Source organism: Micropterus dolomieu, linkage group LG15 (assembly GCF_021292245.1).
Source record: "Micropterus dolomieu isolate WLL.071019.BEF.003 ecotype Adirondacks linkage group LG15, ASM2129224v1, whole genome shotgun sequence".
NCBI classification, from domain to species: domain Eukaryota; kingdom Metazoa; phylum Chordata; class Actinopteri; order Centrarchiformes; family Centrarchidae; genus Micropterus; species Micropterus dolomieu.
The window spans coordinates 23,384,319-23,398,585 of NC_060164.1; the positions used below are offsets into that span (position 1 = coordinate 23,384,319).

Below are 14,267 nucleotides of genomic sequence, written 5' to 3' on the forward strand. Positions count from 1 at the left end.
ACTTATTAAACATATTTTTATACTACTTTCCATTTCACATTGATGATTTAAATTCAGATTAGTTTTAATTTTCATGTACAAGGCATATTTAGCCTACAAGGCCGTTGACCTTTCCACCGGTGGCGCTAGTCCTTCTTTGTTTACCACAAGTGTCTGTATTTTAGTTGGAATTTGAATACATGACTTGTCTGCAGTGTATAATTAGTTGATTATGTCCATGCTTCAACGTTTGCCATGGTTTAAAGAAGACCCTCTCTTAAATGCAAAAGAGGCAGCAACTTTTTCTTTCTTGCTCATGCACACCTGCATTGTTTTTTTTCAACTGATAACTTCCGATCAACACATACAAGTAAGTGGACATAACTAAGTGGGGCTGTAATGATTTACACTGTATCTACTATAGAAATACATTTTAAATTTGAGCTGATGGTAATTTATATAACCCTTGACTGACCGATGTCAGTTTATATCTTGATTTTCATTGGTTGATTAATGTCCCGACTGCATTGTCCCCAAAACTTTCAACAGCTGCACATCTGTGGCTACAGTCAGTATTAATATCTAAATATGTATGCATTTAACAGAATCATCTATCATTGGCCTGCTACCGTCTGTCTCATGTCACTTAGCTATGCTCGCTAACAGCTAAAAGCCTATGGGTTGCTTAGCGGAAGAGTATTTTAAGGCTTATTGAACTGTGTTGTTTTAAAACATAGATGAGTTACTGTAATTTCATAATGGTAAAAGAACACTGAACATATGTTTACATGTATTTTAGTTGCAGTGGTACAACAAGGTCAGTTCAGGTTATTTTATTGCTAATTATTTTTGAATTGTTGTGCAGAACTTTTTAACTAAATTTGTCTCTGTAAAATGTTGATAGCCTTTTGTTACTACTATGCTGCTTCATACAAAAGCATTTATTGTCTTATTGCTGGAAGGAATTGAATCAATGTACGGTTATCTGCTGGTTTGGGTGTTGCGGTTTGCTTATCAGAAATAAACACCTGTTGTGGGAGTAAGGCGAGGGTAGTACACACCTTTTTATACCTTTTGTGTATTGTTAAACTCAGCCTTTCTTCTGACCATGTAGCAGATTATATATTTCACTATCTCTCTCACTTTTTGAAGGATTGATTGTATGTCTGTAGTTCAACTTTTTTTCTGCTGATGCTGTAGAGGGTGAGTCACATGCGCACACATTTGAATGCCTCCCCTGCTCAATGGAGCAATCATTGTGTCAGTTTTACTATCGGCAGGCAATGTGATTTCAGGCGCACACACACACACGTTCTGTTTGTGAGGGCCTTTTGTTGACTACATGTCCTAAACTAAACTATAACAGTAGCCATCATGTCCTCAATTTGGAGGATGTGCCCTCTTTGACCAGTCCTTTTGAGGACATTTATTATCTTTTTATAGAAGTGTAAGATCTCTCTTGTACTCTCACACCCTGTAGAGTCACAACAGGAGGAGAGGATGTATTGATCTGGTGTGTACTGCTGCAGGGTCAGCATGTGCGCAGTCAGTATTGGACAGGAGATGCCCGGTGACATTCAGCTAAGGTCAACGTAGCATCGAAATATAATCCATCCATCTGAACAAAATGCACTCATCAACTGGCAAACACAGAAGTGAGGAGTTAGCTGGTCTGCATGTTCCCTCTGTCCCTCACACATACATTTTTCTACATTGGCAGCATTTGATATTAAGACTATAATAAACTGTGGTGTTAATCACCAAGACAATGCATAATTGTCAGAACAACTTGTAATAAATTATAGATACTGTAGAAGAGGTTACTCTACCAGCAATTGTTAGTATTGTAAATTCATAGAGGTGTAGCTACATTGGAGCATCACTCAATTATGTAACACCTGCACATTTTGTTAAATTAATAATCCAGCTGTAGATGAGTCTGACACTGTTTATTTAAAAAAAAAAAAAGTGTTTTTAAAATAAATTTATTTTCCTGTCCAGCCAGAGGACCAATGTATGGCACCCATTTGTTAGCTCTACAAGTATGTGGAAAGACTGATCACACTTGAAGTGCAACACGTGTGGGAGCTGCATTGCACTGTGGTCTCTAGTCGCTGTTGGTAGTGTAGAAAATGACTATCTGCAATGATTCTGAGGGATTGTCCATGAGACCTGACATTTCCTGTTGATGGCTGAAATTGTTCCTGATGTCAAACAATTTTTTTCACTATAAAATGTATTTTATGCATACAGCATTTGCATGTACTTTAAAAAGAGTACATGTATGTATTGGAAAGAGAGGGATAGTCTGGTGGTTGAGAAAGTGTGGGAAGAGACACTCAGAGAGGCTTATTTACCAGCTTACACTCTTTCTTTTTTGTGTGTGTAATATTACGTTTAAGAAATGAATCACGTACTTTCAAAATTTAAAGAAACAGCACAGAGAACGACCAAAAAGAAACATGACAATCCGCAGTAATACAAATTACATGACAAGCGTGCTACAAAATAGACGTGTCACTTTGTTAGAATTGTCTTAAATACAGCGGCAGTCTATTCGGATGGACATATCTGAACAAAGAGTCCATATGATGTTGTATGCAGATAATTAGCGTATCATGTGATGTTAGTAACGTGTATATATCACACTGAAGCGCATCAATGCATAATGCACACACACAAACAAAGAGAATATTGACACATGCTCCATGTCCAGAAATGAACTTCCTTTTCAGACCCACACATGGACACACACACACACACACACACACACACGCATCATGTGGAACAGTTCACAGTATTTCCTGTGTTTTACAGAGCAGCTCATCACTGGTTGCTATCCGCAGCCTTTATATAATGGCCTGAGCTGTTTATATCTGGAGACCAAACAATGGACCCAGATTGTTTGCCTGATTTTTTTATTTTTTTTTTCTAATCTCTGCTCATCAGCTGACTGGATGACCAAGATTATAATAGCTTGAGTTTTCATTCACTTCACTGTGTTTTTCCCTTGTCACACCAAATATACGACAATCCAATGTGCTGGTTATTGAAGGCTCACATTTCTTTTAGCTCTTCTGTTATGACCTCTGTGAACTTACATTTCTTCAGGAACCAGTTCGGGTTTATACTTATGTTCGACATCGTAGTACCTGGATTATGGACACATACAGGACACTTTGCGTGCATGTAATGTATGTCCTTATGCAGACTACTGTACTTGGCATGCTTTGTTGTTCTGGCTGATTATCCTCTCTGATTTGTCTAAAAACACACACTACAGTCAGGCCAACAGCTTTTTATAAATTAGTTTATCTTCCAATGTCAAATTTCTTCCACATACTCCATTTTAAAGGAATTAGAATCATTTCGTGGGACACATTTAAAAGTTCATCTAGTTCGATTTTGTGTTTAATGATTTGGCTTAACAGTATGCAAAACTATTTTGCTGAAGAGTTTATTACTGCAACATACAAGTCAGTCTCAGTCCTCCCCTGTCCTGGTTTATGTTTAGTCACACTTATACAGCTTCAGATCTTCTGTGATCTCACCTACACAAAAGGGTTCATTGTGGTGAAAAATTGCCCCCCTTTCAAACTGTACTCTCACATTTAGTTTAAATGCAATTCACAGTAGTTTTATGCTTCATGGAACCTGGATGTTTTCATGAAAACTTTTCCTACAACACATAATATTGTGAGAAATATTACAGGCTTTTTAAAGGCTTATCACATATAACATCAGGAAACGTTGCAGTCCGTCATGTGTAGTGGTAAATACACCAGCATATTTAGACTAGGAAAGCCCTAAGAGAACAGACTTCCTCGTGTTCATTATGCAAATCATTTTCAGTTGGTTTGGTACCCTGGAGCTGGACCATAGGCTGTCGAAATTACAAGATAAACCTATGATAACTGACAGTTTATGTAAACGAAGACTACCTGATCAAACGCCCCAATGTTGGCATTGTGACAGATGTCAATCATAGAAGCAGAGAGAATTAGAAAGCCCCTCATTACTTAGAGTTGACCCAAAGCCGTAACACAGCACAAGAGGATATTAGGCATTACAGAAGGCCTTGGTTGGCTTTTAAGTCACTTTAAGAGGTTTAGAACCAATCAGCTTATTTTCAGTATGGTTTCCACCTCGATGAAGATGGAGGGGCTGCAGAGATGACTGCTTTCTCCTGGAGTACAGTTACAGGCAACACAATTGGGCCCCTAACATTTGCACTTCGCACATTGAGTAGCTGTTTTTGTTGTGTGAAACATATTGCAATATCCCAATTTTTTTTTTTTGTTCATATAGGCCATTAGGCTGCACAAATAATGTGGAGTTCCACAATTACTTTGACTTGATTCAGTGTAATTTTGAGGCTTTGCTTTTCTCCCATTTTTTTCAAGCACACAGCAAGTATTTGTTCTATACCACAGGCCCGAGTCCTGATGAACTACAGTGACACCATTTTGCACCAAAAGACGTTGATAACCATGAAAAGGTTGGAACTTGTGTTGTGTGGTCAGCTGGGTATGGGACGTTGTCCGTTGACGTTCCTAGTGACCTCTCTGCCATATCAACTGACATACTCACACTCACTTACACCCGCAGCATGAGTCTTGTGCTGCCCAGACATGCGAGTGTCCCATATAGCTTCAGCTGATTGACAGAAAACTGATCAAACTTCCCCCCCCCCAGGAGCCTCTAGTGTCAATTGTTGTGAATGAACTTGCTTCATCCTGCCTCTCTCTCTCTATTCCTTTGTTTCTCTGTATTACTTAAATACGGTCAATTGTGTAAATCTGCTTATTTGTAGTTATATAAAAAAAATATCTATCTCTTTGCCCACACTTTTGATCAGTTCCTCATCTTGTTAGTTTAGAATTGCAGTTTTGACATTGTCCAATACTAACTCTTAGTCCAGAATCAGTGAAAATCATTCTTATGCATATACCGTACTTTATGTATGTATGTCAAATCCATATACATTTTATTTATTTACTTTTACTTTATTTAAACTATAGTTTTTGTAACAAGTGCTGGAACTTTTCAGCAGAAGACATTTATTTGTTATATAATTATGTAGTCAATAAAAGGTCAAAAAGATCAAGTTACATGCTTACACATGCTAATAGAGTTTGACAATAGTCAACAAAACCAGACACGCACTGTCAGCATTCAGTGCATCGAAAGTACAATAGTACAATAATGAATAATGTACAATAATGAAATAATCCTGATTGTAAAGCTCCTTTTGAGTCACTTCCTGATCACTGCAAACAGTGTGCATGTGTGTGAGAGGTGGACCCTGTGTGTGTGTGTGTGTGTGTGTGGTTCTGTTGATCAGGCAGAGGTGCGGCCAGTCATTCCTTATCAGAGGAAGTAAAGCCGCCCTTATCACACATGACTGGGCTGCCCTCACTGGCCCTTTTATCTGTCACACATGAGCTGGATTCCAGACTTTATAACCAGCCTGCTTTCCAGCCCCCTTTACTGTTTTACTTCAATATTGTTACACACAGACCACATCAGGTATTTGCAGGTGTCACCAAGTAACACACTCTTAACATTATATGTATATGAAAAATGTATTAATTCCAGTAATTTTGTTGTGTTTTGATAGTAAAGATGGACAGAAACTGGCTGCTAACATGGCTTACAGGCAAACAAATTTAACAAATGGAACTTAATTGCAGTTAATTTGACGTTGCACTATTGTGGCTTGGCAAGGACTCTACAGGTCTGTACTCCACCCACAGCTTATTTTCTCATTATGAGACAGACTTGTTTGCAAGGTGTGGACCAGGCATAGAAATAAAAAGCATAGAACATAGCAGTGCAGCAATAACTATATGAAATGCAGAAACCAAGGAGACCGCAGTTACGAGTTTGCGTGACATAGGATTGTTTGAACCTCATTGACAGAGCACAGGGAGACACCCAATTGGCTAATATTGTGGCAGATGAAAGTTTAATTTCACTGTACTTAGCTGTTTGCTTATATTGTTTTTACATTAGAGCCAAGATAAAGAAGTGCCACTGAAGAATACTTCCCTCTCATACATTATGGCTGGCGTTTGTTAAAAGCAGCTATAATCAAAAAGTTTTATTCACCATGGATCACATGACTACATGTTTGTGAAACACGTCTGTTCATAATGATGAACCCACAGTGAATTATCACCTGACTTGCCCTCGGCTCTACAGAGCTTTATAATGCTTTTCAGCTCATTGTTTTGGTTATCCAGTCTCGCTTTTATCAACATTGTTTTCAGCCGCAGACGACAAACATTCTGAAATCCTACTGTACACTATCTTCCTCCAAAGCACCAAAGAACAGATTTAGCAACTAGCTGGTAAACATAGTAGTGAGATGTTTCCCTCACGAGTTGATAGAGACCAAAACAGAGCTAAAAGGAGGGTGAATATGGGGATTGCATTCACTAAGTGGCCTTAGACACCCAATTCCCAAGACAGTGTGGAAAGACAGTGCCCACATGAATGCTAATGTTTCTCTATGTCTGCTGAATGTCTTTCAACAGTTTGCTAAAACATTAGCCATATCAACTTTAAAAGATTGTAATATATCAGTGTTCTGATAACCGCTTGTTTCTGCTGCCCCAAGTAACGAAAACAGTCTATTATTGCAGATTTAACTGGCATGATGCATCAGTAATAGTGCTGGATTGTACCCATAGTAAGAAGCATCATTCATTCCACCAAAAAAGTATTCAAATGCCTGTGAACAAGGAAGTAGGGAACCTACAACCTATTTTACATCTGTGGGCGAGGAGAGGGTAATGGCTGCTGTGTGCTCGAAGAAACTGTTTGTATGTTTGCATAGCAGCCTGTTGAATTTGGTGCAGTGAGTGATTGCCACGATACTCACTGTGCTGTAACTCAAACTTTGTAATTATATTGAATGGCACCTACACTAGCTGGAGGAGCTTGTGAGTCACGGTGGGAGGAAGTCGTCTGGTAGTAAATCAGAAATGTACTCTAAAGACACATTAAAAAAACATTCACAACACATTGCCCACCAACAGGCAACACTAAATTGTGATTTTTTTATTTTACCTTTATTTATTCAGGGAGCTTAACTGAGAGCAACCTCTCATTTGTAGGAAGGCCCTGATCACAGCTGTGGGGATATGGGCCTTGCTCAAGGGCACCTCAGTGGTGGTAAATGAGGGAGGGCAAGCGCTGCTTGGTTTACTTTCCACACCAAGATTTTATCCTGCCGGTCCAAGGAACCGGCGACCTCCCCGGTCACAAGCTCGCTTCTCTAACCTTTGGGCCACCACTGCCAATACATATGTGTAATATGATATAGTGAAAGAAGTTGTGTTAAAAAGTTCAGCTGGTAATGACAGAATAGTAGTGCCTGTCTGAAGAACTAGAGGCAAGACGCACCCTGCACCTTTGACCTGATATTAAAATCAACTTATTAAAGTAGTAGAGGATATGATGCATGCATTGCCTGCGTGTTCCTTATCAGTGAGGTGTTGACTCCCCCCCCCCCAGCTTCCTTCTGAACTGAGTCATCACTGAACTTTACATCCTCATCCCACCTACAAGAGATTACAAAAATTGCTTGCATCCCTAAAACATAACACTGTCTGAGCAAGGGATACTTGTAAATCACCTGGAACACACTTTTTTTTTTTGTTTAAATATTGTGCAACCATAATGTTTCAGGAAAATGTATGTATGAAGTTAAAGATTGTGCAAATGGGAATTCTGCAGAAATAGGTGATTATAAATAGTGTATCAACTACCTTTTCTTAAAGTGGGTGTCACCTTTTTCAGCAGCGGCACCTCGTGCCACATTTGTGTGGACAGAATTAGATTCAAAGCTCCCGTGTGTGTGTGCGCGCGCGCGCGCCAAAATGTGTGGTCACTCCCAAGTGTATTAAAGTAGCACATTGCTGCTGGTTGTGGCTGTCTGTGTGTTCCAACCACAGATTACAGGGCCTGTCGGCAGACGGGGCTCTAAACATGGGTCACAAGACAGCCCAAAATGTGACAAGTTCATCTCAGAGAGCTGATAGCCGGTATCGTGTATCTTAATGCACATGGGCTTATATAGCGCAGAATTCAGTGTTATTCCTGTATGTGGCTAGACTGAATGTGCGGTTCCGTATGTGAATGTGTGGTACATGTGTTTGAGTCATGTTGACCATTACACTGTGGTACTTTAATATAAAAGCAGCAGTGTGGATTTTCACACTAAATTTTTTTTTTTTTACTATATATTCAAATTACAAAACCTACATGTATACTGTGACTTCCTACAGGAAATACATCTGTTTAGTGGTCTCTTGTTACAATATTTTGTTGTCAGATAAGGCTAAATATTTAGCAACCCCAACATCATCCAAATACACACACACACACACACGGCCAGCAAGTTAATTTGTGGATGAGGGTAATTTATCTAAATAACTAGCCCCAAATTGTATCATTAGTCAGTTCATAACCTTTGCTAACCTACTCTTTTAATTGCTCTTATTACTTTAGTTGTTTCCATCATGCAAAGGCGTTTGAACCAGTACAAAACAAAAAAAAATGGCGCAAACGCATTGTGATCCAGAAAGGCAGCACTCTGCTACCAGCATATTACCAGCTAGCTATATTATATCAACCACGGTAAATGTGGCTGTCTAATATCTGACAGTAGTCGAGCATAAAGACATAAAATACCATTATTATCATAATAAAAATCCAGTTTCCAGAAACCTAGCTGACCTTTCGTAATCTATATAGCCATTGTAGCCTCTAGCTAGCAACTGTAAGGTAAGCTAGTTTGTTAGCCTGGGCCTGCAAGATGATATAATGGAAATGGGTCATTGACATTTGTAACATTTCTATTTTGAATTCTATTAATTCCTCTGTTGCTATTCAAGATTCCCATGTGGCTAGGTAGAACCTGAATGACTTTGCCTCCGCCTATTGTGGTTTGAAAAGGTATCAAGAATCTCCAGTCTGCCAACAATATTACCCTTGTAAGTTTTGGCTAGTGTTGCTTTAATGTCTTAACACAATACTATAATAACTGAATGGAAAAGTTTAATTTGATGAAGTGGATAGAGTAAGCATTTTTGGGGGGGGGAGGGGCGTGTTTACACAAAAGCACAAACCCTGTGACCTTGTATTTGCTTATCTGTTTGTCTGCTGTCATCCAGTCAGTCTGTCTGTCATTCAGTCAGTTTTATGAATGCGTGTGGGAGGGAGCTGGTGAACCAGTTTTGCCACGTGTGTGTACATCAAATCCCCAGGACTGTCTGTACGCTAATTATATAACAACACCTCTCTCATTCACTGCCACCCTGCCTCTCTTTCACCCTCCCTCCCTTTCTGTCTTTCTGTTTCTCTTTCTCACTTCACCCTTCTCCTGCCCACACACACACACACATTGTGCAACATCGATGGAAAACACAGAGGTACATCCTGTTATTGTCAGATCATTCATGTGGATTGTGAGCGTGTTCATTGTGTCCCTGTGAGGGTGGTGGCTGTCATGCTAATGCTTGAGAATGTCTTGTGTTTTACCATTCAACCTCCATCGCATTGTCTCATGTTATAAGCACTGAAGACTCTATTGGCTGCAGAGGGAGTTTTTGTCATGTATTGTTTTGTACTGCTATGTAGACTAAACTGCAGCTGTATTATCTGTCAGTTTGTGTGATTTGCATCTGATCACTCCACTGTTCACTAACCAGGGCAGCACAATATGGTAAAAGAACAGATATAGATATGACAATTATTTGATTATGATTATTGAAGTGGACAAATCTTCACATTTCTCCTCGATAAGGGACTGTTTTTAAGTTAATTTCAAACAGACCGTACCGATACAGACAGGAAATGCATGGAGAGAGAGAATGGGGTGTGACATTCAACAAATGTCCCTGGCAGGAAGTGAACCAGGGACACTGCCATTACTGTATATACAACCAATTGGCCACCAGACATTTCTACAAATAATTACAGGGTTACCCCAGGAAAATGTTTAGCCGAAGTGGTAAGCCATGCAGATTGTGACTCATCTTGTCTCATGATTTAGTAAGTAGATCAGAATCAGCTTTATTTGCCACATACACATACGAAGAATTTGACTCAGGATTGTACATTGCTCACGACGTGTTTACTCATACAATAATGCAATTATAAAATAAGATAAAATAAAATCAGACACAGGCTACAGTACAGAGAACACAACGTATACACACTATAAACAGAAACAAACAATATAGACAGATTGAGACAATAGTGCAAAGAAGCAGAGTGCAAAGGATGCAGGAGTAAATTATCATAATATATGCATACATGTACATAGTGCGATTAAGCATAGTGCAAAACCTGCTGGAATAAATAAGTATTATGTACAGGTGTTGTGTACTTGAGGTAGGTGGATTTGGTATACAGTATATACAATATGACAATATGAACAGTATGGCTGATTAGAGACAGAGTTACTGGGTTATTGCACAGGAATTGCTCCTGATACTGTGATAGTGGCCTAAACAACAGCCACATTAAGAAGATAAGTAAGCATTTGCTGTGTGAAATGTAATCTGATCGTAAATGTTTTATTGTACAAAATTGTACATTCATGTCATGTTGGCAAGGTGGCCCCCTTCCGCTATAAAACACTGTGAGGAATCAGTTATCGGAATTGTCACTGATTCATTTTCTGGTGATCAAGTATTAACTGAATGATCATCTCTTGTTGTCGAGGATGTTCGAGTAAATACCACCAAAGAAAATACATCACCAAACTACATTTACATTAAAGAGTGTGTTGTGTCTGTTTTCGTGTTGACTTGTACAACACCACCTCCCACCTCATCACAGCGAGGACCAGGCAGAGTCGTGACTTGAGACGCCCTCAAACATTCTGCCACCGTGTGAATCCAGCTCTATAATAAACTGCTGTGGCATTAACGCAACTCTTAGACTCTTGCCAGAAAAATTGAGACAAGTTTGAGTTTCCAGGATTGTTGAATTTTTGAGTTTTTAAGTTAAGGCCAGGATGAAACAGTAACTGCTGAGGAAGAATTTCTGTTTCCTTAAGGCCTTATATACAATTTTTTTTTACTTTCCTACTTCATAGCTTCTGAGGTGCTGATTTTGAGATAAAAGCACTAGCCTTTCTTTGTTTTTTGTTTGTTCCCATGGATTAGATACACCTATCATTCGTGTAGTTGCGTTTTCTTTTTTTTGTATTGGTACAGAGAACACCACATATTGATATTATCTCGTAGATATTAATTTCTGTATGTTTTCTGTGGTTTCACTATGGAAGGAAGTAGTGGCTTCTCTGCGACTGATGTCTTGCCTGATACAAGTCAAACTGGATACCATACTGTAACAAAATAATAATCTCATGATGCCTTTGACATACAGTCAGTAGGTGGTTTGTCGTGCACATTTTCTGCAACCAAACATGTTTTTCTGAGCTTGCTATGCTCCCTAATGTTGATTCAAACATCCTGTGCTTTTTTTGTTAATGCTTTCATTATTAGCTGACATATTTACTAGCATAACTCACAATTCTCTTGAAGTTAAGTTTGTAGGTGATGCTAAGTATTTTGAAGAAGAGTTGCAAGAAATTTTTATATGGTAAAGCCTTAAAAGATTTCATCGTACATACTTACAAACAAAAGTGATTTTGACTAATAGGGGCAGTCATTTAGCTGGTTTCACCAATTTAAAGCTTGTAGGAAAACCCCATTACTGTTCATGTGAGTCGGTGCTCTCATACCTGGTGGTTTGTTATCCAAAATTCAAATAATTTACTTAATGGAGACGGAGCATTGCCCTAAAGATGTTCTCTATCCCAAAAACTGGTTTCATCTCCATATAATGAGCAGATGAAAAGTTGAAATGAAAGTGTTTTGAGTTTGATTGACCTCCTGCAATATCTTTACACACATCCTTGGTAGTATTTTGTCACAAAAGTGTTAAATCTTTAGGTTTATCAGCTAGTGGAACCTTTGAATTACGGTATACTCTAATGTAAAAACAATCACTTATAAGAATAATTCGTAATAAAAATAATTTTTTCTCTCTCTCTATTCAGTGACAGCTACATCGTGCGTGTGAAAGCGGTGGTGATGACTCGGGACGACTCGAGCGGCGGCTGGCTGGCCCAAGACGGGGGAGCTCTGAGTAGGGTTGGGGTGTGCCGCCTCCTGCCACCGGAGCTGGCGCCCATGCCGGCCTCCAGCTTTTCCCAGTTCCTCATCCGTGGTGAGCGGCTGCGGGATAAACAGGTAAAACACGCACACATATGCATCAACAAAAGTCATTCAAAGTTAATTTAAGGATAAGATATGGATAAGGAATTCTCCCTGTTGTGATTGGCTGATATATGTCTGATTAACAGGTGATCCTGGACTGTCCGCTGAGGAAGGACCTTGTGTACACCATAGCAACGCCCACATTTCACCATTGGAAGGTGGAGGACAGGAAGTGTGGCCTGTCCTTCCAGAGTCCAGCTGACGCCAGAGCATTTGACAGAGGGGTACGGAAAGCCATCGAGGACCTAGCAGAAGGTAAGACAATCTCAAAGATGATGAAATCTTAGTTATGACTAAAACATTGTTCATGTCTTTTTAAATGTAAAATTAATGTTGAACGAGTTTAATATGAAGACAGATGTCGCACATAAAGATGAGAACACTCAACTAATTAATGAATAAGGTGTAATCACTTAGTCCTGGGGAGAACATGAATGAACTTGGACCATGTGAAGAAACTCACATACTACAGCTTTGAAATCTGTTTCCCAAATGTTGGTTTTGAACCAGATAGTACCAGTGAACGGTACGTTCAAATCATGCGACTGTAGGACTAACATTTTTCAAAGGTAGAAAGAGAAGTGAGTGAACTCCTGAATTGGACTAAATTGCTAATTGCTCTAAACTCCACTGGGGTTGATGACTGACAAGACACCCAGATGTTCCCGTATTATTTTAATATCTCCCTGGCTGACAAATGCATCATCTAGTAAAGTGTTGGGCCCTTGAATGAAAGGATATTCCTGTTTTCTTCCCTTTAGGCTCCACAACGTCCTCCACAGCACTCCAGAATGAGGGCGAGCTGGGCGACGACGACGTCTTTACTGTAAGCACCTACATTCATGTAGTATCCATATTGGAGTAATGTCTTATAGAGGTTCATCTGTTTTATTTCAACAACCACTTGCCTGTTGTAACTGCTACAAATCTTCTTATATGCCGCATCAACTGACAAAATAAGGGGCCACAGTACAATAACTATGATGTCTATTTGAAGGCTAATTGATGATTGAGTTGAAGTAGAAAACAACTCTGTGCTTCCGTTTTCCAAGAGAATAAAAATAATGGTTGTCTGCAGGCTGTCGCTCCTGTGCGTCAGAAGACATTTGCATAAAGTTGAACTCTTCTCAGTTCGCCCCATTTTTGAGTCTCGAGTCGCAGTGGGGGCAGCACCGAGATGTTATTCCAAGGTTCAGTTCGCAATGAATGGCATTCTGCTTTGCCTCCATTATTTGTGGTCGTTCAAACTGCAAACAGCCTCTGCTGGTTGGCTGTAATTTCAGTTACAGGTGAGACAATTATAACGATCCAGGAAGGCTGGATTACTGGATCCGTCCATCCAGTATTAATGGTGCTAACTCAATGGGCTTTGGCGAAAAAGTTATGTGATACTGCTTTGGCCAGTCACATACATGCAGGCGCACATTCCTTAAGATTACTTTATAACTTGAACCCTGTATTTCTACTGTTTACCTTGTGATTGTCGGGAAGAAAGATAATATAGTTACCGCCTTGATAACTTTCCAGAGTTGTAAAATCCTGTCTGTGAGGATTATATACTGTTGTGCTGTGTTTTGGGCGTCTGATAGACGTTATCAATCCGGACTTCCTGGATCAGATGTCCACCTGGTACCTTAAGCAACATGCCCCCACCAACACCAACGTTTGTGGTTTCAAATACACCCTTATGTATAGATTCTAGTTATGTTATCTTGACTGTTGCAATACTCTCCTAGTAGTCAGACTGTGGCTCAGTTTCTACTCAGTTTCTTGTTCAACATCTCCTGTCTGCATCTTAACATCCTTAGGATTCCTAATTAAAATAAGAAGTAGTAGTGGCAGGCACTGGGATAAACCATGGCTCCTAAACCCCAGAGGAGTCTTCTGCATCCAAAAAAATCTCAAGACTTGGTTTTGTCCGTGTATCAGAAAGTATATGAACTCAGGACTTCACTCAGGATCCCTTCCCTGTCACTATACCTGACA

The 14,267-nt window shown here is 39.5% G+C and overlaps 1 protein-coding gene across 2 annotated transcripts in view; it reads left to right on the forward strand.

Annotated features, from left to right (window-relative positions):
• The window catches only part of LOC123983778 (sprouty-related, EVH1 domain-containing protein 2-like), a 35,522-nt gene that overhangs the window by 12,424 nt on the left and 8,831 nt on the right, over positions 1-14,267 (forward strand). For both annotated transcript variants that reach the window (XM_046070122.1, XM_046070121.1), the window contains exons 2-4: positions 12,062-12,254; positions 12,368-12,536; positions 13,043-13,107. In XM_046070122.1, coding sequence (XP_045926078.1) covers positions 12,096-12,254; positions 12,368-12,536; positions 13,043-13,107 — 393 coding nt within the window. In that variant the 5' untranslated portion in view covers positions 12,062-12,095. The remainder of the gene's footprint in view (positions 1-12,061; positions 12,255-12,367; positions 12,537-13,042; positions 13,108-14,267) is intronic.